At 44.2% G+C, this 27,117-nt stretch overlaps 1 protein-coding gene across 3 annotated transcripts in view; it reads left to right on the top strand.

Moving 5' to 3' along the window:
* Positions 1–2,623: 2,623 nt before the first annotated feature.
* Positions 2,624–27,117, top strand: part of LOC126531072 (uncharacterized) — a 44,050-nt gene continuing 19,556 nt past the window's right edge. For 2 of the 3 annotated variants that reach the window (XR_008612596.1, XM_055070953.1), the window contains exon 1: positions 2,624–2,978. Coding sequence is in view for 1 of the 3 variants with exons in the window: in XM_055070953.1 (XP_054926928.1) it covers positions 2,882–2,978 (97 nt within the window). In the remaining 2 variants the exon portion in view is untranslated. Of the gene's footprint in view, positions 2,979–22,940; positions 23,081–27,117 lie in introns of those variants that run through there. The other variant, XM_072288269.1, reaches the window with a different exon arrangement.

Raw genomic sequence — 27,117 nt, 5'->3', positions numbered from 1 at the left:
TACATTCCTCACGGCGACTAAGGCTTATTGAACAAGGCGGTAAATGCTGAAGCTATCACAGCTGTCTCATCAGCGGGAGCGCACGATGTTTTCGCTTACTGCAAAACAATGAACACCGGTACATCAATCGACCTTACATAAAAAATCAGAACGCCGACAAAAAATAAAAAATAAAGAGTAGAGAAAAGCCAGTGTGCAGCGGGCAAATTTTATCTGCTAGTATTTAATCTGTTTCGAACACGCTGTTCTAGAGCCGCACAGTCAGAACAATCGTACTAGCAACACTGCGCATTGGGCGAGTTGGTAAGTGTACATTCTTGGCGTATACGTGCAGCGCGACAAAGATGTATCGTCCATTCTTTGTCCCGCGTCTGTATCGCGCTGCGCATATACACAAAAAATTGCGCAAGTGAACAACCTCTCATGCCAGGTGTAGGCATTTCAGCGTCTATAAGAGTGTTACTCTAGATAAATTCTGCTTTAGTGCAAACAAGCCCAACTTACCACTGTAAACAAGGCGAGCGCACCTCGCATACCCTGGTCCCTTTCGGAGCCGGCCGGTCTCGTCCGTCCGCATGGCACCGCGTAAAAAACTTTGCCACCTTCCGTGCGATTTTGTGCAGTTTGGTGCGCTGCACCCCGTTATACTGGAATACAAGTGTCAAAATGATGTGTTTCGTACCACTTGACCAAAGTCATTAACTTAACATCGTCGCATACCGTACCTGCAACCCGGAGCCGACCGGTGGTCCAACGCACGCTCGACGGTCCGCTGATCGCAATTTCGATGGCACTGACGGAAACTAGTCGGCGGTGCGCCCACAAAGTAGGCTTCGCAGCGGCGCAGTTGAACATTTGACGTCATTTTAAATTTGCACCACGTGATAACGCTCGGCGAATAGCGGTGCGAGGGGCGCCGGAAAAGTTACGCGCAACTCTGCTCCCTGCGAGAGCATATACAGGAACACTGACTTAGACTCCCCATCCAACAAGTGGTTTGACTACGCTTTTGTCTTAGTCTAGATATTGATCATAAAAATTCACTAGAGATAAAAGTGTCAAAAATTATGCGCCGCTGTCACTGATCTGTCTACAGCCTCATTTTCTTGATTACCAACACAGCCCGTAGTCTACAGAAAGACGCTTGACGGCCCGAGAAGTGCAATCTCTGGTGTTTTTGAGATTTGTCAGGGTAATAAACACACGTATAATTAAAAAAAATTATTGAATCAATGTCTTCACCTTCATCTCTTCTGAAGTAAGGCAAATTTCAACTGAAGATGGCTGTTTATTATGCGTCACTGTAAGCTCTTCAGCCGCAACGTTGCTCATCAGCTTCGTGATGGTCGCATTTTTCTGTATAAATTAACGTATTGAGCATACTCTAAGCTCCTCAGCTTAGGGTTTCGAGCAGTTCCCAGAGCGCATCGAATATATTTAGCAGAGTAAATGCGGGCGAACTTTGTAGTTTTTTTAAATAACACTTTTAGATAAGTCGAATGTCGCCCCTGATCCGCACGATAAAACTTTGACCTGCTTTGAATTTCGCGCTGGCTTGGAACATAAAAGCGGCGCCTTCAGGAGTCGCGACGTCATCAACCAGCGCACGAAGGAACATGTGTACAGCTACAGACAGCGTGATGTATCTTGTTACCACCGTTTCTTGCGCTACTAGCAGAAGAGAGAATGAAAAGATCTTATTGGAAACGTTTTCCCCCGTTAACTTGCCAAAAATGTAATAAACAATGTAATAGCCGTTCGGGAATCGCAGATCACGTATGTAGCTTTGGTTTGTGTGAGGGCCAGTGCTATGGCCGCTTCCTATGCCCCTTCGGCACGTGCCGTGTTCACGGTGACGCTCGTGAGGTGGTTGCCTCGGTGGCTAGTAACTGCCACCACGAAACTCTTCCTGTCTCGATAACGAGCTGCGTTGGTGAAGACCGCCTCCTTGTCGTTGGAGTAACTTTGGTCCATGTGTTGTGCCCTGGCTTTACGTCTCCCCGTGTGGTGTTGGGGGTGCATGTTGCGAGGCAACGTGGGTACGTATAGTTGCTCGCGTATGGTTCTTGGAATTTCTACTTTGATGCCGTGCTGCGTGTGGTATGTGATGTCGAGCTTTTCGAGCACGTGTCTGCCCGGGCGGGTCCTGGACAGGCGCACCCTTCCATCTCTTCCACCGCCAGCCTCCGCTCGCGCTTGAAGACCGCACTGCTCAGCTCGAACCTGACAGCACAACTCTGGGCCGTCCAGCGAGCCGTGGAAGCCGCTTCGAGACAAGGCCTTGGAACCGTGTCCGCGGCGGGTGCCCAGACCCACTGAAAAGATGCCGAACTCGAATCATTGATTTGAAAATGAAGTTTACATTCTGCTTTTCCTTCTCTTAAGTTGGCTTTGCCCCATACGAATTCATAATGAGGCGAAGCCAATTGCACCTGCCCGCCACCCGTGGGGCACCACGCGCACGCGAAATACTCGTACAGCCATAGGGCGTCGCACTTGACGGTGACTCCTTCGTCGGCCGTGGCTCCCCCTCGAGTGGGTCGATGGGCGCGTCTCGCCTAGCGGGGACTTCGGGAACCGAGCGCGGCCCAAACCCACCGCTGTTACGTTCCCTGGTTTTTATTCGGCAGGCAGCGGCGGCGGTCGCGACTGCTCCTCGCGGCCCCGCGTTCAGACGCGCGCGCGTGCCGAATATGCGGCTCCTCGGGATTGCTTGCGCCTCGCCGGCTCATTCCGGCCACGATTACCTTCGTTGACTTCGGCATACGCGATCGCCGTCAACGGCGGCTGATGACGGCGACGACAACGGATAGGGTGTCGTGAGTGCCCACAACATTGCACTGCATTCCGGTTTGTCCTCTCTCTGTCTGCCTACACGTCTATGTTGTTCAGAATTGGAGCCATGCGACTGGAATACTCTGGCATCGTGCACTCTCCTTCCGCCGTCACCACTATTTTGATGCTCTTGTGCATTTTCGGTGAGTGTCAACGTGGAGAATACTTTGCACGACCGTTACTTAAAAAGAGTTCTGCGTGTCATTTTTACACTAATGACGTTGTCAAGACAATATATACAACTGGCGCGCAATGCCTAGGTGGCGCAAGAAATGCCTGCTCCTTACTTAAGAACCCGCATTGTTCAAAGCTATTGAAGACACACTAACCCTCCGAAGACACGCTAACCCTTCGCGGGTTTCCTATTCAAACGTGCGCTACGCTCAATTTCTTGTGTACTTAAGAAAAGGGGCAGCTGGACGTGAGGTTCTTGACTTGATGCCCAGTCGTGTCGGCCACATTTCGTTAGTAGAGGAGTGAAACAGGCGCATGGTGTGCATTGTGAAATTCAGGTAGAGTAATTCGGTTGCATAGGAGAAAACTACAGATGATCGCAATTCATCTGTACGCATCCACGAAGGTTCATGGCCAAATTTCGATTTTGCAAGTTACACAAGAACAAAGAATTAGTAAGTAGGTAATAGAACATTATGATATCGCTTGTTTAACATGTTGCAGAAGTTATACCTGCAATGTGAAAAAGAAAACATATCACAGTTTCGCCGTCAGGACGAAGTAAGGAAGGCGACAGCAACATGTTAGAATATTACACCAAGAATGAGACTCGTAGCTGTAGTAGGAATATTAATTGAAGTACACGTAAGCTGACTAGCGGAATCGAGTTGTGCTTAAGGGTTCTCTGAATGCTGTCATCGGACAATTTCATTTATATATTATAATTAAAGCCAACGTCCTTGCTAGCGATTTTCCTAACGCTTTTCCGTATCGGGTATATTTTAAACCTTTTGCTCGGCTGATCCCTGAGGTCGTGCACAGCCATGCCATTAAAGTTACGTGAATTTTCAGGTTTTATCTGTTATTGTTTCATGCTTTTAATAATGAATTCTGGGAAGAATTAGGATAACAGGCAGACGCTGTCGGTGTTTTGTTTAATGACATTAATTTGTGGGCTGCCAATTTCATAATTCTGAGCAATGATGTTGTCAGGAATGTAAGACCTGCCGTGAGCAAGTTTAGTGCTAGAATCGTGTGGCAATGTAAATCGCATATACCACATTTCATATAGCACGGCATTGTATATAGCATACATATAATAAATATACACCTAATCTCACTATGATGCGGATGGCAACGACGACGGCAACAATTCGCTTGGAGTGACCATAGAAGTGAGTAATGAAGATGATATTTCGCGAAACTTACATGTGTATGGTGAAATGCGCTAAAGTCGGACGCACGCTGTAGTCAGTTAAGGCGCTCGGAAAAGTAATATTCTCTCAGTGGCTCGTGAGAAGTACAACATCTGAGAAGCGCTTCAGCGTAAATTATTTCCATTATGTTAAAAGAAAACAGGAAATCAGATTAGTGTTACGAAGTAGAACGCGGTAGGCTCTTTCAGTGGAACTTTTACGGGCGGCTGAAGCACTTGTTACCAAGAGGGTGCGTTAAGAGAAATCCAGAAGCTCCGGTGTTTTCTTTAAGTACACATAAAATTGAGCGTAGCGCACGGCTGAATAGAAAACCCGCGAAGGATTACCCTCAGTTGCATCAGTGTGTCTTCAATAAGCAATTATTGTTACCTTGCGCGTAGTATACCGTCAGTCTGTTGCCAATAAACGTTTCTGGGTTAGCAACAGATAATTTGGTCCTGACGAGCTTCAGTGCTCATTGTTTCGAAAGAGGCTCCACCTATCATTTCCCTTTATTCTTCTATATACGACTTACAAGACTTCAAATGTGTCACTTTCATTAAATTATGCACACTAGATATCTTAAACAATAATACTAAAAAAAGAAGAGCTTTATGAAATGCTGTCTGGAATGCCCAAATTAAACGTAAACAGCTAGCACAAAACTTTACCGTAGCAGTTCACACGAATTTAGAAAGAAAAACGTCCTCTTTTCTAGCGCAGGACATTACAGACTGAATAAGCATGGCAGGAATGAGTACTTTTTTCCGTAATACAGTCTCTGAAAGGGCAGAAACAGGCGTTTTGCGAGTGTTACAAAATTACAATCGTAAACATTGCTTGAAAGACAGCACTCCTAATGAGTACTGTGAATTTCACGTTACCGTCTTTATTTCTCTATACAATGTGTTTAAGTCTTAATGACCCGCTTTGGCGGCGTACTGGTTTTGGCGTTGCGCTGCTAAGCCGGAGGGAACGGAATCGAATTCCGGCCATGGCGGTGGCATTTTGGTGCGGGGCTAAATGCCAATAGGCTGGCGTGCCGTGCGTTGCGTGCACGTTAAGGAACCCAAGGCAGTCAAAATTATTCAGTAGTTCCCCAGAACAGCGTGCTTCATAATTTTGTCATCGTTTTGGCACGTGTAAATCCATATCACTGCATGACAAGGCTTAAAGCAAGAAGAAGCATTGATAATTATGAAACTTAATTAATTATTTACTGCGCCATTCTGTAATAATGCCAGCTATGGTGCCCGCTCTCGATTAAGAACTTTGACTTCAAGTTTTGGATCCTAAGTCAATTTACTGAGCATGAATGCGTGGAACGAGAACTGCTGCAGTTTCGCACTCTGCCCTATCTTCAAAGTTCCGAGCTCTAAAAAGTTGCAGCAGTAAATTTACTGAGCCAGTAGTAGAAGATATATTAGTCTCAAGCACTTTTGTTCTTGAATATATTCTTTACTCGGCGTCCAAGGAACAGCGCAGGTCCACGTGATAGGCAACGCGGACATAAGCAAGAAAGCGTAAAAAAAGAGAGACGTGGTTTTTCACGGCCTTATAGTAGACGGTAGAGAAACATAAATTACAGTGCTTTATCAAAGATTCTCGACGCTGGGTGGGGCGTCCAGGAGGAGCTATAAAAGTGCAGAGCCGAGGCGAGGGAACGGCAGTTATTTCTTTGCCTATTTTTGGGGTGGCGTATATATATATACTCAAAAACATGGCAGAGACCTAAGTCCACCACTTTAGCTCGAGATTTATTTCTAGCGCACAGTAAGTGGCCGTTGTAAGCTGGCGGAAATAATTGAACTCGGGCCCGGTTAGAACTCCTTTCTTTCTTCCTGTCTGTTGATAGGAGCTATATGAACCACCCTTCAACAAGTTCTTAACTAAGCATAGCGCCCTATATGAGATGAAGGCTTCCACCGCTCCTTCTCGGTTATTCACGATTGCGCAAGGAGCTTTGGCTTCCGTCCATTTAGATGCAGTTATTTTTCACTGCATTTAATTTCGTTCGAGTCATAAGTGTTGAAAAGCGGCCTATAGCGTCTTACACGCGTGCTGCTGATTTCTCAGCTCGACATTTTCCATGGAGCTGCTTGCTAACTGTGTTAGGAGCGGTCTGTATACGCGAAAATACCTTTACGCGAGAGTTGTTCGTAACATCAAATTGCTAGCAGTTTTGATAATACACATAACATTAAAGATTGCAGCCACACGATGGTAAAGAGCACGTACGAGAGAAGAGCTGTGAATTGGACCCCACGTTGTTAGCACATTTCTGAAATTGAGCTTATGTCAACAAGTGAGTTTTGTTAAACGTAACTGCTGATTACTAGCGCACAGATAAAAATTATCTCTACTAGCGCGTATTTATGAAGGGCCTTCTACGCAAAGTCTGAACGCTGGCTCAGTGCAGAAGGTATCGCCAGGATTTCCGACAATAATACATTCGTTTGTAACGTAAAAACCTACAAGAAATTGAACTGGTTGAAGCAAATCACTCAACTATTTCGTAAAAACAGGTCCCATGAAAGGAAAATGAAAGAATAGGAAGTTTTAAATATAGCAAGTCCCGCGGCACCGCTTGTGTACTTTAGTACTCGTTTCCCACTGTTTTGTGTACCTTCCTCGCTTCCTTTTGTGCACGCGGCGCTTTGCGTCCCGTACGTTTGGGTGCTCAAAAAGTGTACCTCCCTAATATTTTAAAATTTGTAAAATGAAAGAAATCTTGGACACCCACCCAAAGCACCAACACGGAATAGAGACGAAAAATGAAAGGTTTTCTTGTTGCACAAATTTTTTGGTACATTCGAGGGAACGTTTCTCGCTTTTATATTGCGGTAAAAATTTTTCAGTTCTCTTTTAGTTTCATCTTGCAGCTAAATATATTACGCGTTTTACACAAAATATGCTTCTTCAAGCACATTTCAGGTATGTGTTGTAATTTTTTTAAGTATTTCCAGTTATAGGAAAATTTTTAAACAAGGAATCAGATAATTCGCCGAGAAATGTTATAATCCGCTTTGTGAATGATCCATGATATTAAATCGTTATTGCGATCACGACGATGAAAACAGAGCACCCAGACTAGATCCCCACCCCAAAAAAAGTACAGAGCTTAAACAGCAATAGCTTCTCTTTGAGAATGCCGCCTCCGGCGCAGATTGAAAAGCCCTGAATACCGAAAAGAGCTCGTTAAGGTTCTTCACATTCTGGAATCGCATTAGCTGGAGCAGCGACCCGAAATTGAATTCTGGGGAGATCGTTTGTTTCTCCGTCTCCGGCACGGTGTTCGTTCCGGCGGAAGCGAACGCGGCCATATATGCAATGCCTTTCTCTAATATTACGCAGTACACAGCAGTAAAGCTCATTAAGGTAACGCTGATATGTCCTTGCTTTATGGGTTGCCTCAAAACTTGTATCACCATGCTACTAGTGATTTTTTCCCTAGAAAGAACATTACATTTTATTTCGTTTTATGTGTTCAATATCTCACTTGATAAGAAAGAAAAATAATTATAAGAAAAAGAGGTTCAGACGCTCCACGATAAAATCGATTCGCTTTTTCGGGGAGATGGTTAGGAAAGAGGCCATGTCCTTTAGAGTACCGGCAAATATATTTGAGCCGCTCGATACAAGCACGATATCTCCAATAATGAAATGTCTGCACGGGCTGACTTAGCGACGATCAGGAGCGTTCGGCCTTAGCCTGACAAAACTTTCTGAGACACTTTCACCGCATGGTCCACGTTGCGCTGAAAAATACATTTTATTAGATACGCGCTAGGGCCGAGCTCCAGGTTGACTTTGACGACGAGGGGCTCCTTCACAAGCAAACAAAACAGGGCACGCGAGTTTCTTTTTCTTTGTTGCTGCTTGATTGTGACAACAATTATTTAGGCGGATGCCTGAGATGTATTTACTCCGTCGACGTGCTGTCAGACTGTCGACGGTGCACTTGCACTCCACGCGCGGAGGCTCTGAAAGACTCGAAATACATGACTATACGCGCAGCTCGTTTGGCTACAAAAAAAAAAGAAGAATAGAAAGAACAGAAAAGTGGAAGCACCGCAATGCTCCACTTCGTCGTTACTACAGCGAAGCGAAGGTGTAGCGTCCTGCCTTCTGCTGCGTTTTGCATGCACACGCTAACGTTTCTGCTGAGGTGGGTCGTGCATACAGCACCATGCATGGTGCATACGCTGATCTGAGCGGACCGAACAGTATGGGTCAAGCTATAATTTTCTCATGTTTCACGTCGGCGCTGACAAACGCCGGCGGTTTCCCGTCTAGCGCGCAATCATGGCGCGACGCCTGTAACGCCGCAGTCAGCGTTCCTTATCAAGCCAGCGTTGTAGGACGCCTGGTATTCTGCCACGACACAGTTCCTGCAGCGCATTAGTGACTCTATCATGTGTGACCTCGCGATATCAAGTCGCTTTCGTATATTGTTACAACACCGTCTAATGAGCTCGATCGCGAGGCTGATTTCAATGTGTCGTATGCATTAGTGCTAATCCTAACACAGCTTGAACACTGCCGTCTTAATAGCTACTTTGTTATTTCTTGTCGAACGTAAGCATACTTAACCATTAACAAATACGTTTGAGCTGTGAAATCTACGATACCTTAGTTTTCTGATATAGATCGTTCGCAACCGAATAAGTATAGCAGTTGGGTGACTGAACATCAACGAATAACAACATGAACATACGCCAGAAGCTTTCTACTCACGGATATGCGAATGAACCTTATTACTATTTATCTGAATGGCGCAGCGAACTCGCTTATCAAAAAGGTTTGGAAAAAAATGGTTTCCCAAGTATCCGGTATCAAACGAGAACATTCAACTTGAAAGATAAGAAACATACGCTATTTGTTTGTTAGACCAAGGCTGTCGTTCCGTTGAACTAAAATAAAATCAAATACAGCTGATTTCTTTCTTAATGCAGAGAAGACATGTTATTCGGGACTTCTAACAACCTCCAGAAACAGTGAAAACAAACCGCTCAAGTTTCACAGTGAACAACGTAAGCCCTGTAATGAATAGGACAACTCTAGCAGGTTCTTTCACGCTGGAGTCGCACAACTTCATTACCAAAAAGCTACACCGACCATAGAAATACTCTTCCTATCCGAGAGAAACAAAGTTAGCATGAGATAATAAGGTGGTGAGACTATGTAGAATTTCCTGCTGCCAACAAATTGAGCATGAAGGGAGAAAAAGCTCATAAATTGCAGCGTTGAGTATAGAAAAAGAATGGCTGGCTTTAGTCGGCTGATAAAACGAAGAATCACCAATGATCATTTCTTCTTACACGTCAAATATGTTCTTCAAATACATTAGGGTCTTCATTATTGGTCGTTTGATTTCAAATAGGGTACATCGATAGACAGCAGTTATGGCAAGCTCCGAAGAACAACCGCGTGTACCATTTGCGGTGATGTTCATTTGTTGCCTTGTGACGTAGGCTCCAGAACCCGTTACGCTCGGGTGATAATGCGCTGATAAATATAAATATCCCTTCTCTGCTCCGGCGAGATTAATGACAGCAAAGGGCCTAACGACCCTCTACGAGCTGAAGAGCGTTAATAGTCTTTCTTTATTGCAAGCATTTTGACAAGACATGTGTTCACTTTGTTTGCTGTATAGTTGACACGAAGTCGTTTCGACGTGAATCACATTGGCCGCTTTCATGAGCAGTAAACAGAAGTCGATATACCACAAAGAGAACATGTGAGAATAACACGTTTTGTTTTCTTTTCCCCCAGCTTAATATTCTATCCGCCTTGCAACCCCTGTTATTTTATTCATTGTTTGCCATCACTTCAAAACTGACTTTACTCGTAATTCCGTGAATGGTGCCTTGTAACTAAACCACGGGACTAACAGGTATAACAAATGGGATTTCGTTCGTAAGAGTTGGCGTTGCTAGGGTAGCATGGCATCATGTAACGTAAAAATTTTCCAATATGCCTTTTTTATATCAGCCTCCTGAAATCAAACTTACTCAACCGTTGACGAAAGCATCGGGCAGTGACCCGCAGCGTTGTATGAACCGCCCACTCACACGGTCCTCTCGTTAATAGCAGGGCAGTTCGATTTGCTTTCAAAGCGACTAGTATTGCCTACCTTGAACGGTCGTTCTTATTTAATTGTCTGGAAAGAGAAAGGCAGCACCCAGAATGAGAGAGGATTTTGTTTCGGCTGAGCTAGCCCAGTGAAAGTAGATAACTGGATGAGAAAAGTGGTGCTGGTGTCTGCGACTGGCCCGCTTCGCTTTACTTAGCTTGTGGTGGCTCGACGAAAATTCCGGCGCAGTGCCAGCCAGAAGGTTAAAAATGCCGCTAGAATGGATTCTTTGCGAAAAAGAGTCAGTGGATGGATGTTGTATACGTGCCTAAAGGTCTCAAAAATGTTATACTGCCCCGCAAAAAAAAAAAGAAATAACTACATGCAAATAAATCTATTCTCCCTTGCAGCTCCTGTAGCCAGTGTCAGACTGATCGATGAGCACGCATCTTCTATCCTTCTTGAACGGGGGAATTTCCAGCTATTTTTTTTTTAATCTGTTTTGTTGAGCTTAATAATGCCTTTTTAATGCGTACACGTCACTATCACATGGTGAGTTTTCGCGGTTTTGCGACTTCGCGATAGAGACAGCGGCTTGGTTTCTCCACCGTAATTACTTCGGTGACCACTCACGAGATCAACGAGATGAGCCAATTGAAGCGGCTACTTTGTGAACAGCTGGTGCGAACCAAGGGGTACTCGTCGGTTCCAGAAGCTCAGTGGCTGAAGCAATCACCCCGGTGTCTCCGCAGCAGCATTGCGGATACCGCTGTTCCGAACGGCTTCTTCGAACTATTAGGACCCTAACGATCCTTTGTGAGCGAGTAACTTTCCACGCTTGCACGGAATGCGTCGGTGGCGCTGTCCATTTCGTCACACGCCGTCGTTTCCGCCTCATCACTCGTATCCATGGGGAGACCAAGACGGATCAGACAGCCAATGTCTAGGGAATAGTAAGGTTTTGCAAGCTGGAATGTCTAGCTGGTGGAAGAAGTGGTGCAGTTTCAGAGCTAGCGGTAACTGTCTTATCGGAGAGATTCACGAGATAAAGCGAATAATTTGAAAGCTCATTATCATCATGAGAACTTAGTGGACACATGCTAATTTGGCTTAGCTCCAGTTGTGTTCCTTAATGAGTAGTTGCGCAAATGCTTGCTGTCATTCTGTTCTTTATCTTTTTCTTTCCTTTTTGTTCCATTATCGGTCTGCAAACTCCTTTCATTCCCGCCAGCCCTGCGCGAATCGTTTTCGCTCGACCACCGCCAATCCGGCGCTTCATTCCCTCCTCAGGGTTTGAGTTCTGCTCGCCGTTTTTCGCTCCTCGTCCGGCCTAAAGCAGCCTTCATTGCCTATTATACAGCTTTCCTACAATTTTGCCGCTTTCTAGCTTTTTTTATTTTCAAATTTAGGGCTCTTGTGCGACGTGGCCAAAATACCGAGGGCTGACTTCGAGAGACGAGGCTTGCCCCACCCCTGCCATCTTCGACTTTGCTTCGATTGCTGTGTGCGTTCTCCGTCGATTTCCAATACAGAAGGGGCGTCGTTGAACTTACCGCCGCGCTTCACTGGCTTCCCCCTTCCTGCCATTTCCTTGTTGTTTTTTTTCCCCGCTTTCCCAACCTGTCCCTCCCGCGTACTTCCGATTTGCTTCTTTTAAAAAAATTCAGTCACGGTTCGGGCGATCGAAGTCTCAAAGTGCAACGCCCAGCTGCCCTCGTGAGGCTGGTGCAGGGAGGACTTGACATCCGTGTTTGGGCTCGTCGATAACCACGAGCGTGGGGCGGAAGCAGTTGGCGCAAAATAAGGTGGCTCAAGAGTAACGTGGTTCCTAATTTTCCTCTCAATACATTTTTCTCTGTCTTTGTACGAAGGCTGCGGGAGCTTTGGGGTAGCTGCAGGTAGTTGTAACGAAATACGGCACTGATTTTTGTATACGACTGCATCCATACTTTTTCTTTCATGTTGTGAACGAAGTAAACGAAGAATTCACCACCCGCAGGAAAAAAGTGGAGACAGCGTCATCGAACCATTTCGAAAGAGATACCTAATTGTCTAACCTCCTCTTCCTTTTCTGATTCCTTACTGTAATGAGTCCAAAGCAGATATCAAGCCAATACTTATTTAGAACACATAAATTACTATTCGCGCCTATTCCTTAGTTGAATATTAGGACTCACTGACAATGAATTTTTAGAGCTTCTCTTTTCGCCAAATCACAAGAACCCGAATTTAGAAGCAGGTCATGGCCGTTTTGTTGTAACGTATCTTTATAGGTAGGTACTCTTAACGGCTATGCAATGATACCATGTGTAAAGGAAGAATTAGCGCGGTTGTCATTAAAAATTGCGAGGGAACCGTGACAGCATCAAAGCAGCGTCAATATTTCTAGGATGCAGTCAAAGCACGAGTGTCTAGTCTGTAAGTTGAACAAGATGTCACACATGAACAGTAGTGAGAGGAATGAGCTCCTTCAATTTTCTCCAGAATTAGAATTTTGTATAATGTATTGTTCAAAGCAGTATGCGCAAACGAAACAGTTTGGTGCTATTATCTATTAGGAAGTAGTATACGAAAGTTGTCTTGGAGCATCGGTTCAGTCCACACGCAGAGTACACTCCGTCCGAGTTTCTACAGGTATGTCATTCATAAAATCCGAATAAGTGCTTCACGCCGCAATAAAATAACTCCGCTTTTGTACCCCATGGACCGGCAGTTTGCAAACCTGAAGAATAGAATTCATGATGCATTCTCACCTTGTCAAGTTGACGGTATATTTTGCGGTACACCTAATGAAAAAAAGAAACAAAAAAAGAAGGGAAAGTACGCGCTACGAGTGTCTTCACAGCACTTGCTACGACGCCTTGACGTATTTACTGATCTTCCGTGGCGTCCAAAGCCAATATGTCCGACAGTGCGCTATTTACTGAAAACGACATGATTCTGCACTATCGGGCTCTAGCAAGCGTATTGCATGAGATGACTTCGCAATCGCCATGTTTATGTAGACGGATATGAAACGTTATATTTACCAATCAGTTGTGTTCAATGTTTTCTTCTTGAGGCGGTTTCAATGCACGAAAGCGTACACATGCCCCGTAGTGCATTTACTGTTGCGATTAGTCTCAGCAGCGCCTTCCTCGTGAAGATCTCACATGTAAGTGAGCTCGGAGTAGTTGTCAACATTTATATGGAGTATGTATTCAGTGGTATGCATTAGGATATTTACTTAATCGTTGATGATATTGTCATGCACGAGTTTGTGCCGCTGTGGACAAAAGGACGTTGGGAGGTGAAGAGGAGGTTGAAGTGTCTCGACAATCAGTAGATAGTGTTATCCTGGCTATTGAGCTACTACCTTGTAACTGTACATATTGTAAATATATATATTTTTGTTCCCATAACGTTTCGCCAATAACTGCTGCCACGATACTTTGGGCCATGGCGAGTTCTTCGCCAAGGCACCAGTCTCATATGTGAGATATTACCTGTGACTTCGACGTCTTCTACCCCACCAAGAACTGATATCGTGCACGTTTCGCGACCAAAGCCCTATAACTCACACACGGAATCGACACCCTAGGAAGCATCGCCACGATGCTTCTGCCGCCGGGGGTTAATGTCACGTACAAGTTTGTGCCGTTGTGGACAAAAGGACTTTGGGAGGTGAAGACGAGGTTGAAGTAACTCGACAATCGGTAGATAGTGTTAATCTGGCAACTGAGCTACAACCCTGTAACTCTATATATCTTAAATACATATATTTTCTCCCCGTAACGACATTGAATATGAGTAGCTGTTGCTGCGATGACAAATATTGGCGCGTTCTCTGTGTAATTCTAATTTCGCGTAAACGTTTCTTCGCATTAGAGAAAATTAGATTATGCCCCATTTTAAGTAGAGTGTCGAACACGATTCCACTGTTCAACGTCACTGCGTGCGATTGTGTTTGCTTCCATTGAATGTCGCGTTCACCATCATGCCATGTTCATATTTATCTCCCACAAAAGTCACAGTTTTATTGTAATACAAGTTTTATGTTTATACATTGTACCACTCGCAATCTATGCAGACACATTCAGCCTGACATAGTTTAAGACGTCTCGACAGAGATGTCTTCAGGTCGATGGTGTATGATTTTTCTCGAGGACACAGTGGTCATGACAACTGCAAGCTCCTCCAACTTAGAGTGCTCAGCGATTAAAACGCGATACTCGGACAACATGGTGGCCGGTATTTCTTGAGCCACTGGAGGGCGCTGGTGACACTGAGGTGATGATTTTTTTTTTTTGTCACATGAAAGCGAGAATCTTTTTGATGCATCGTAACTGCACTCGGCCTCCTCAGCGATCAGCCACCGATCACCGGTGGCGCAAAAAGCGCCGGCCGCCATTCAGTCTGAGTATGGCGTTTTAATTGCTGAGCACTGTACATAGTTGTACATAGCCTGCCACTTCAGCTATTCTAGTTAAACAAAACAGTGTCAAGAACGATTCCAAGGTATTCCGAGATATGAAAATTGACTAGGGGAACGGGGATTCGAAGACGTGTTGCGACTGCTCTTACCATGTTAACCATCCTCACATCTTGAAAACTACTCCGCGCGCACGTGCAAACAAAATATTTATTATGACATCTTTGCTTCAATTAAAAATTTCTTTTGTTGCAGTAATGGAAACACAGATGCTCTTAACTCTCATTTCAATATCTTTGACAACTGCCAAATATCTTTTTTTCTGGGCCTTCAGAGGTTCACCTTTATTGGCACTCTTTGGCCAAAGTTCTACCATTAAACCGTACGATCTTTTATTTCTATATTTCTGGAATTTTTTTATCATGACGATGCTTTCTCCATTCGTCTACCCCCCGCCACTTTCGCGGGAATACGCATATATTCAGCTAAATCTATCTTCGCCCTAACTGCACGGCAAAATATAAGCAGAAGGGCGTCCACTGGTCTTATTACCCCTGCATTCGTGCGCAGGCCAAAAACGGGTGTGAGGAATAGAATCACGGCGGAGTAGACAACTAAAGTTATTTGAGCGAAAAGAAGAGATAACTGTGTATTCCGCTAAATTACTTTACAGAAGCATTATACGATTGCTGACAATATCATTTCAAGCTATATAAGTTAAGCTCGAAAAACATATTGTTGGTTTTCATTTAAATTATCTCGGTGAGTGTTTTCATTCCAATTCGTCTCCACTGTTTTTTCCTTCACCTAAGACTATTTGTTCTTGTGTGCCTTATCCGTTCACGGAAAATGTTTTTCAGGTATGTGCATCGAGCAATTTGATGGTTATTTTATTTCACTTTATTATATTTATTTTCCCAGCTTAAACCGTGTTGTCTTTCTTTTATTAAAGCCACATAAACATTGTTCCGAACCCGACCTCTTTCAATTCTATAGAAACAGGAAAGTCACGACCAGTTTTCATTTTGTCCGCAGGTGGGTGCTCCAGTTTCATCGGATTTCGAATGTCCGTCCATGTTTTTCAACTCACAATGGTCCACAGTGTTCTCCAATCGGTATTCTACTTTCATTTATTGCGTTCTTTGGAGTTCCGAAATCCTTACACAAACACTGCGAACAGCGCCTCTACGTAATTCTATTTATTCCTGAAGTGCAGGCCTGTTTTCGCATTTTCATCACTGCGATGCACAATCGGCTTTTCTGGTTTCTAAGAAGCAGCCGCTTTGGCACTCTTGGTATATTTATGCATTGGTGGCATGGCGATATATATATATATATATATATATGCATAGCCATACCACTCGGCAGAGGTGGATGGCCAGCGAAGCTGTAATACATCACACACGGTTAGACAAGAGTACATATATTTATTTTCATCATTTGGTGATGGTAGTGATGATAGTTTTGTGCTCAATGTGATATGCACTGATTTGTTTGGTTACAACCTAAGACAGATTCTTGACCAAAGTTAAATCTATACACGACAGCGGTTGAGTAGTTGAGTGACTTTTCTCGGTTTTGCACTTCAAGCCAATATCTTCTAGCACAAACTGAGTTCCCAATTTCTTGTCTGGTCCCGAAATGTCCACATTGAAGTCTCCAACGATGATCACTGTGGTAGTGTCATCACGGCTAACCCATGCAAGGTGCGTCGTCATGAACTTCTCGGTATCACACTAGGGCGTGTCTAGCGATATACACACAATGGATTTCACAATTCCGTCTTACGTTTGAACGGTGCACAGGTCTCCACAGTCGGTGGCACGTTGGTTTTGCGAGTCAAGGCTGTATGGTGGTACAAACATTTTGTCCACTGCGTATATGGCAATGCCTTGTGCTCGTGAGTCCATGTGCTGTTCCCAAACAATTCCACTACACCCATCGACTTGAGAGATTGGATCTTGATTTATTTATTTCACTTATTATTATTTAATACTATTACTAATAATATTATTATTATTGGGGGCCGAGTGCTTGAAGCGAGTTTCACCTTTGCCGTGGGTAGGCCCGGTGTCGCAATACCTCCGGATCGACCCACGCTCACGTATTTTATTATTAACGCACAGACGCCATCAATACATCGAAATTTTGATGTATTGATATCATGCATTATTATTAAGTATTATTATTATTATTGGGGGCGGAATGATTGAAGCCTGCTTCACGTCCGCCGCGGGTCGGCCCGGTATTGCGCTACCTCCAGGATCAGCTCATATTTTTGCTCACGGATACGACAAATGCATCGATAGTTAGAGGTATGTAGCTTCGCTGTAAAATGGTAGTGTCTGTCCATCGTCACATGGGAGGGATATGACAACTTAGCAGCACCGCTTTTCTATAACAGAGCCAAGACAGTGGGCTAAACGTGACAGCCTTTCCGTTTCGGGGAGAACAGGAAGCGAAGAACCCCGCTTCCTGTGGGCAGCCGCGAGTCTCAAAACAAAAGGGGATGAGAACAAATTATTCGTCTACCCTATGTTGTTAATTTTCAACCTGCCGAATGACATTTAAAAAAGCTGTCACCAATTAAGCGATAATAATCTATGCCCACAAATTTCAAGCTGTTGTTGGCATGCCGAAACATAATGAAACACCGAGGTCAATACGAATGCCAGATACCCGAGCTACACGTATTTGCGTGTGGAAGGAAAGTAAGATTATCCTAAGTGTCATTCGGAGAACTGAGAAAACGAGCCAGAATAAAGCTATAGACACTTTTACATACAACATATACAATGTATGCAGAAACAGCGGAATAATTGTAAAAGGAAGAAGGAGGAAGGGGAGGAGAAAACAAAGACGGTAGGTAGGGATGTTAACCAGAAATGCGTCTGGTTAACTAACCTGCATTGGCGGACGGGAAAGGGGGAATAGAAAGATGAAATAGAAGTGTGGGAGGGAAGGAAAGACTCAGTGAGTTCACGCATGGGCACCGTGGGCCTCACCAAATCAAAGACGTTCACACAGGCCAGTCGCTGTAAAAGAATTAAACAGCTGTGCGAACTCTAGAACGTAACTAGCGGGTGTTAAACATACGCCTTACGGCTTCGCCCTTGGTGCGATAACTGAAACGCTCTATGAAACCTTGCTGTTCCACGAATAGCGAAGAAAGCTAGCCTGACCACCGCGGCTCTCAAGCAGATCACATTGGAACTTTTGCATTGTTCATGTGCTAACCGAATGCATGTTTACAGGGACTGTTCCGTCTCGGAAAATTTGACGGGCGCCATTGTTATACCATCTCAATCGGTCGTCATCGAGTTTAAGACTTCACACGTAACGACATCTAAAGGTTCCGGATTGGCCGCTCTTCGTGCTGCTGTCGAACACATTGGAAAAACACCGCCCAAAAAATAGGCAATATTTTGTGACTCGAAAGCAGCCCTCCATAGCTTGCGAGGTTTACGACGTAAACTTGCCATTGCGCTTTTGAACGAGGACATCATATCATCTTTCAGTGGCTGCCGAGACATTGTGGCATCGTTGGCAATCACCTCGGCGATGGCGGCGCGCGGCGTGCCCAGGCTAGCGCGCCGGCACTCCTTATACCTTTACCGAGAGTAGACATTGCAAGAGAGCTTCGCAGTCTCGCTCGTACCACCACGTTAAGTTACTGGCGTACACCACAGAGCAGCTCTAAGTGTCGTTTCTAGAGCCTCGACCCATCACTGAAACTTAAATTACCAGCAAACCTTTCACGACGTGACGCAACACTGCTGTGTCGGCAGTTGGTAGGAGTAGCATTCACCAACTCCTACAGCTATCGCATTGGAATGGCGGACTCACCAATATGCACTAAGTGCAAGTGTGAAGAGACCATCAGTAATCTTCTCTGCCACTGTTCTCGCTTTGATATCCAACGTCAGACTCTCCAGTGTGCCTTGAATAGACTGGATGACAGGCCATCTACAGAAGCAAAGACCTTGGGAGCCTGGCCTCACAGTTCATAAGCCCAGCAAGCAGTTCGAGCGCTTTTTCACTACCTGAAGACAACAGACTTGAGTCCCCGACTATAGACATCCTGCACCTAACTTAGTGCATGTGAAAGTGCGGTATAGACTCATGTTTTCTCTCGCTGTCTCGCTCACTCCCCATCCCCCTCCCCATGTGTAGGGTAGCAAATTGGACTCAGTCTGGTTAACCTCCCTGCCTTTCCTTCTTCCCTTCTCTCTCTCTCTCTCTCACTTAGAAGTGCTCAGGAGCTTCGAAGTTTCCAGAACATTAAAATAAATATTGTGTGGTTTCACATGGCAAAACCACGATCCGATTATAAGGCATGTCGTAGTAGGGGACTCCGGTTTGGTCTCGACCCCCTGAGGTTCTTCACATGCGCCTAAATCTAAGCACAAGGGTGTTTTTGCATTTCGCCCCATGTAAATACGGCCGCCGTGCCCGGCATTTCATCCCGCGACCTCGTGCTTAGCAGCGCAATACCAAAGGCCCTGATGAACCACGAAATACTTTTTCATAACAAGAAAGTGCGCGCAAAGCATGAGTAGCAACGTCAACGTTCGAGGAATCGCTGGCGTAGTAGATGTGAGTGCGGGTGGATCCCAAAAGCAGGGAGGCACGGTGCCGCTGCCGTCCACATACAACCATCTAAAGCCACAACATTTTCATCACAAACTTCGTCATTCTCTTCACTCCTACGAAAGCACCTCAACGGTGTCCTCCTATTGATTATGCACCCACGAGGCGGCGTTTCCATTGCGACTCCCCTTGTCGGAAGTTTTGCCTGCAGCAGTTTTCTGACACATTTGGCTTAAGCCTCCTATTGACTGCAGTAACTCTTCCGCCGCATGTGGTGGCCGCTACATTTGAAGTGGGACAGATGTGAATTGGTTGCTGCATGTCCAGGTCTCCTGGTTAACTGGTAGAACGTGGTAACAAAGATGCTCAGATGCACTTAACCAGCAAGTCAGCCGTGTTTAGCATCTTCAGGCACCTGGGAGTTATCGAACAACTAGGACCAAGATTACCCCGCCGTCCGTTGCGATAGGAAGCGACGTCTTGCCTGGCAGGAGGCAGCAGCGCGGTTGCACTTAATCGAAAGCCAGAAGTACAGAGTTTGAGGAAGAAATAGCAGTGTGATTATTCAGCACAATGTTGTACAATAATTGAATCATGATGCGCCGAGAAAAAATTGTATTGGTTGAGGTGGGGCTCTGGCTTGCTGGCCATACTTCGAGTTCAATATTTTCGCACGCATTGTAGAAAGATTCCGGGCTGTGGAGGTTTGGTCGCGGGTTCTCCAAAGAGCACTGTTTTAGAGGAGTGGGCGATATCCGTTCTCTATTAATAGTTAACCTGACGCACTTGCGTTAGGGCCCTGACTTGGGCAACGGCATGGAGAAAGCACAAGCAACAGTTGTGGCTAGTTTGGCGTGAAACCATGAATATAGATGGATTGGCCTGGCTTGCATCTAATAAAACAAACTATTTGCAACGACGTTTTATGAACTATTGAAAGCACCATTTTGGCTACTCATTCATTCTGCTTTTGCTAGTTTTTTGAGCGTTTGTGACTAGAGTGTCTAATGTTACTGTTTGGTGCTATTCTAGAACAAAGGAAAGCATCGTAATTTCATGGGGGGCATTTTGTTTATTTTAATTGTGGAGAAACACATGTGGTGACTATCGGATGTATATTTAATGTGAAGCTGCATCATAAATCTATCGCCTGATGCATGTCGAAATTTTAATTTACAGACATCATCATTTATTTTCAAGTAAAGCTATTGGAAACTTCTATATGCAGTAAACTATACAATGCTTATTCGAACAATGCGCTTTGCCTGCCCTTCGATTACGAACAAGGGATCCCTACAGACGACAATATGTCATTTCTTCTTTTGCCTTGTTCAATAAAAACCATTTTATTTCTTCTAAACTTCCAACTCGTACCGCCGTATTGTTTCCAACCCAATTCGGTACACATTCCCAGAGCTTGTGTTCAAAAGAACAGGAAACTTGAGCATTACACATCTTTTCCGACTACTGCGACCAAATTATTCAGATGACATTTCATATATACAATCCTGCGCTCGAATAGTTTTTCTTCGCTAACCTCGATAAGGGACAAGAAGTGCTGAAGAGAGTTTCTTGTTTTAAAAAATTACTCTGCCTCTTTGTCAGCGCAGAATCAAAGCAAGATAGACACAAAAGAAAAGAAAGCACAGAAAGTGCGATGAAATGACTGTTTTCGTGAGAGCACAACAACGTAATAACAGCTCGCAAGAGGTTTCTTTTGTGTCGGAGAAATGATGAAAGCTGTAGGCGGTCCGTGTAGCATAGAGAGCGGACCGGAAATTCGATCACGGTTTCCTTGCACGACGTACAGATAGACTGCATTAGGAGGTCACCGAAACTCTACCTAATACTGACTATGGTTTTCATTTTGTGACTCTATACGGGCAGATGCGCCAACAAAATCAACAAACGGTGCCAGCTCAAGAGAGGTAATTATTCAAAGTATGTAATACTTTCTTGACTTCATTGCGCAACCCCACCCAGGGTAGATCATTCGCTTTTCAACTACTCACTTTGAGACTCTTTAAGTCCTGTGGAGACGAAGGGCCGGCCTTATGGCCTTTTGCAATGCGATTGAATAGCGGGACACACAGAGCCACTTTCTGAAATGTGAAGCAAAATTGCAGTATTTCGGCTGCGTGCAAGGTCGCTTGAAGAAAAACCGTTCCAATAAGCACATTACGTACTTATATGGCGCAACATTTTTTTTTTCTTACGAGAAAGAGAGAACTTGAAACCGTTTTCTTTCTTAATAAGGAAGTAACGGGGCGACGACCGTAGGCATCTGACTTTCTTTTTAAGAATAGCAGCGTTGAAAATGTCTTCAAATGGAATGATTTTGTACTCCAGTGACTGTGTTGTTGCAATAAGTATCGTTATGACAAAGAAAAGAAATGCACTACACCAAACAACTTCAAGTGTCGTCCACATTACGAAACAGCGACGCGATGGCTGGCGCAGTAATATATGCAATAGGTCTTGCACTATTTCGCCCTGTATCGGTTGCAGTAAACAAACATTCGCAGGTGCGTGCGATCAATCTCCTTTCGCCAAGAAGAACACTTCATTGATAGCGGGGCTATAGCATTCTACGGTGTTGAAGAGACGGAAAAAATATGCTTCTTCCTCCGTTTTGTTATCTTTCTGTTAGATTTTTGTCGCTTGCTTTGTTTTAACCTTTTGACTTCGGTGCTGCTTTAGAGTGAAGCTACAGACGCGATTGCTTATGACTGGCGTCAATCAATCAATCAATCAATCAATCAATCAATCAATCAATCAATCAATCAATCAATCAATCAATCAATCAATCAATCTGCGTAAGCCTGCACCCTAGCTGCAGTATTCGTCACTGCGCTACAATCGGTGGAGTGGTTAAGTGTTTAGTGTTGCCCTTTATTTGCTTGAACATCTCGCCTCAACAGGGATGACTGGTAACTTTGCGGGACGCTTCGTACGTGTCTGCGTCTGCGTGCAAAGAGAATATACTCAGTAATTCCTTTATGTCTTTCTTTCCCTCAATGGTACTTTAAACTTCTGCTCCGTAATGCACAACAAAAGGAAAGAAAATAGTGACTTAGACGTAAAACTTCCGGCGGCCGCTCTGAGAGAACTCAATTGGAATACACCCAGGGTGCCTTGGATTTTCTTTTTATTTCCTTATAAAGTTTTCGCAAATAATTTCAAGATTTTTGTCAGAAACATCGACATACCTCAAAATGATAAGGATAGTTAGCCTATAACCGCTATCAATATAATATAAATGGCTACCAATGAGTAAACTTCACTAAACTTGTGCCTTTATTTTGCAATAACAGGGAACACTAATTATCGGTGGTTGAGTAAATTGTATTAAATATTCCTTCCCCGTGCGATTGCAGACAATGCAAGTAAAAATCTATCCCGCAATTCCGTGCACAATATGGCTGCAGACTAGCATCGGAGATTGCAATCGCTGGGCGCATTTTGAACGGCAGAGAGTCAAAACATTGGAGATCTCAGGAACTGCAGAAATCGATATTATACGAAGCATTTACACGATACCTGGCTATCAAGGATGGTTTCTGTTTTCGCAAAATGATATCCGGTGGACCAACATGTTCCTGCAAATTCAGAAGTTGTGTGTGTGAGTCGCGATCCTACTTGTGTGTGACAATTACAGGACGTCGATGACTGCGTTGAAAATGATCGTATGGTGGCAACGACAGGACTTCTACGGTGACCATTCGACTCCAACTTACGACATGCCAATTTTTTCTGCCTATATTGGTACTGGAGGAGTGTAACCGAGAGAAACACAGGGTATGATGTCATTAGCTTTTACGTCGTACGTAATCTTACTCATCTATGGCTATTTTATGCAGTGCATGTAAAACCTCGATGCATTTGTACCCCAGTGACTAAATCTTGTGGCCTGGTTATGGAGTGGTGGAGCGACGGCAGGGAACAGCAGTAGAACACTGGGCCTTTAATCTGAAGGTCGCAAGTTCGAATCCTCGTCCACTCCACTATATTTTCAGGCTTGGAGTGGCGCCTGACACCGGCGAAAAAAATTGTCGAGAGCCAGTGGGACTATATTATTCCAGGTGCAACCAAATCAGGAAAGCCCACTAATACTCAACAAAGGCACTCCCTGACCAGAATATGAATTGGCCTCCCTGGTGCAGTATTCAGTCACTACCTCCATGACGACTTTTGCAATTTAGCAATGGCCCTCAGTCCCCAGTGGCTGCGGAACACTTGATCAAGATGGCAGTCAGACCTGCGACGTAGAAGAGGGTGCCAAAAATCTGCGGATACGATCAGGCCGTCACTGGAAACTGAACCTGGCAACGTCTGACAAGCGAACTGTCTCGAGTGAAGCAAGCTTAGCAGGCGTCTTCGAGGAATTATCAGGCATTGCCTGGGATATTATTCTCCTTATTGAGGTTACAAGAACTGTTGAGGCTTATACAGTGCCGACTAGCGATCACGTTCTGTGATACAGAAGTCTTGCGAATTAGAGAGAATACAGGGTGGTACGTCAACTCCATAAGTGAATAGCGGGCAACATTAATGAACTCTACAGCATTATTAGAGGACAGAAGTTGTTGTAATGAAGCTGAATGTGAGGTGTAGAATAAATGGAGTACAAGCCTACGCTTAACCTTCAGTCATGATGAAGAAATTAAATAGCTTTTGAAGATGTTTAATTAGCAATGGGAAAGGTGTAAACTCGGTATACTATAGTCATGAGCGATTTTAATATAAAGCGGGTAAAAAGTGAGGAAAATTTGCAGCTTTAGAACAGGAAGATGAAGATAACGTTGAGCTACTGAATGAAACTATAACTAGGCCGAATTCAAAAGCAGCAATTGAAGTGGCAGGTAACGCACCAAAGCAAACCGTATGTAAGCTCTCCGAAGTAACAAGGGACGTAATAAACACACGACAAAGGATGTAAGTGTCTAACATAAGACAAAGGATGTAAGTGTCTAACACAAGAGATCAGATAGAATTCGGTGAACTATCAAAAATAGTCAACAAGAAGAAAAAGGAGATAATCAAAATTATAACGTCGGAAAGATTAAGCAAGCAGTAAAAATCAGTTAGAAGAAAACTTTGCATATGAAAAGACAAAATTAACTGAAAGGTAAGCAGGGTAATGTCATCAGCAATTTCGATGATGTAGTAAATGCATCAAAAGCGTTCTATAGTGACCTGCAAAGTACCCAGAGCAGTCGCGCTACTTTCATTTGAAGTAGTGAAGTCGACCTTGCAAGTCGACCCGGGGGAACGCAGCAGGAGAAGGTGGAATAACAGTCAATTTATACAGAGGTGAAGAAATATCATGCTTGAAAAACTTGCGGCCCTTTATACGCAATGCCTCAGGACTTCAAGCGTTTCGCAGAGCTGGAAGAATACTAAGGTTATACTGATCCATAAGAAGGAAACGTTAAAGGATTGAATTATAGGCCCATTATCTGGCTTTCCGTATTGTATAAGATATTAACAAAGATAATTTTCAATAGAATCCGGGCAACACTTGAGTTCTATCGACCAAGAGAACAGGCTGCCTTTAGAAAGCGATATTATACAATGGATCACATTCATGTCATTACTGAAGTAATTGAGGAATCTGCATAGTAAAATCAACTTCCCTACGTGGCTTTCAAAGGTTATGAAAATGCATTTAATTCACTAGAGATATCAGCAGTCACAAATGCATTGCGTAATCAAGGAGTACAAGAGGAATACGTGAATATCTTCGGAAACATTTAAAAGCATTCCACAGCTACCTTGGTTCACCACAAACAGAAAATTACCTATCAAGAAAGGGGTCACAAGGCAAGGAGAAAGGCAAGGAGACAATCTCTGCAACCCTATTCACTGCATGCCTACAAGAAATATTCAAACTGTTAGGCTGGGAAGGCTCAGGAGTGAGGATGAACGGCGAATATCTCAGCAGCCTTTGGTGTGTAGATCACATTGTCTCGTTCAGCAATTCTGGGGACGAATCACAACAACTTTTTGAGGATCTTAACCAAGAAAGATTAAGAGCAAAATTGAAAATTATTGTGCAGAAGACAAAGGTAACATTTTATAGCCTGGCAAGGGAACGTGAATTCATTATCGCCAATCAGTCTCTGGAGACTGCGCATGATCTATGTTTACATAGATCAATTACTCCCAGGAAACTCTGATCAAGATAAGGAAACTTCAGGAAGAATAAAAACGGCTTCGAGTACATACGGCAGGTATCAATCAAAGCCTGCTTTGAAGCTTTCCACTTCCGTCGAAAAAAAAGTATGCAATAATTGCATTCTATCAGTTCTAACGTATACGTGAGAAACTTCGAGGTTAATAAAGCAGCTCTACAACAAGTTAAGGACCGCTCAAAGAGCGCTGGAAACAAAATTTAAGGCGTAACGTTAATACACAGGACGAGAGCGGTGTGAATCAGAGAGCAAACGAGAATAGCCGATATTCTAGTTGATATTAGGGAGAATATATGGAGCTAGGCAGGCCGTGTAATGCGTAGGGTAAATAGCTGGTGTACCATTCAAGTTATAGAATGGATGCCAAGGGAAGAGAAGCGCAGTCGAGGACGGCCGAAACATAGGTTGGGTGATGAAGTCAAGAAATTCGCAGGCACAAGTTGGAATCAGCTACCGCAAGACAGGAGTGATTGGAGACCGCAGGGAGAGTACAGCTGTACAGCTGTGAACAGCTTAGTACAGCTGTGAACATAAAGATAGCCTGCTGATGACGATGAATGAATGTTAAAGCCTGATAGACTAGGTGGTGTTGAAGTTGGTACAACGTCGCAAATTTGTGGCGTGCTACGATGAAAGTACTGATGGCAGTGAGCCGATCTCGGAGAGAGTGAAATCTAACATGGCTCCTCGTAGCGCGAGCTGTCACAAGCAAATACGACCAGGAAGTGGCACGGGGTGCATGCGCCTATCGTCTCAAAGAAGTGGGTGGCTTTGGAACCAAAAAAGAACGTGTGCTATCCTGGCCTAATAGATGACTGGCTAGCTAGGTTGGAGGCCCAGGTACACACAAAACAATTTAATATGACAGGACTCGCCATGTAGTGGCTAACTGCATTTTCTCTGTTTTTCTGTTGTAACAAGTCTATGCCTCCGATGTTTGTAAGATGTTAAGAAACACGTAATAAAAGAAGAAATCGTGGCCTAACAGAGCATCTGACTGCTGTGCTCAACGGCAGAGGTCCGATTCCCCCATCAGTGCCGCATTATTTTAGTGTACTTTAAAGTACGTTAACGTGCTTTAAACTGCTTAAACATTAAGTGCACGTTAAAGAACAACAGGGGGTCCAAATTTCCGGAGACCCCTACTACGACGTGCCTCATATTCAGAACGTGGTTTCGGCACATAAAAGCCCCAAATATAGTTTATTTATTAAAGCGAACGAAGACAGGAGCTTAGCTACCTAGCTACCCACCTTCCGCGAAGTGCCAAGAATGAGACAATGAATGCTTCGCCTAAAATACTTTGCGGATAATTGAATTTTCCATGACAGATAAGAGTTTAGATGTTTCAGAAGTTATGCTTGTGTACGCTTTTCTAAATGGCGACAAAAACGTTAGGAGCGAGTTGAGGCCAAAATCTATCGAAGAAAACAGCGCTAACGACACGGACGAGAACGGATGAAGACAGGACCAATTCTGACTGCCAACAATTGGTTTTATTGTGTGCGCACAAATACAGACCTTGAAACGCAACGGGGGCAGGAAGGAAGCGAAAGAGGGGCAGAATGAAACTTTCAGTTGCGCATGGGTCTGAAGATCAAAACGAATCAATACATCATGATTAGTAGTGTGGTTTGCTGG

This window comes from Dermacentor andersoni, chromosome 5, assembly GCF_023375885.2.
Source record: "Dermacentor andersoni chromosome 5, qqDerAnde1_hic_scaffold, whole genome shotgun sequence".
In the NCBI taxonomy this organism is placed as follows: Eukaryota; Metazoa; Arthropoda; class Arachnida; order Ixodida; family Ixodidae; genus Dermacentor; species Dermacentor andersoni.
The sequence above is the reverse complement of the archived record's forward strand: the minus strand, read 5'-3'. Positions and strand labels throughout refer to the sequence as shown.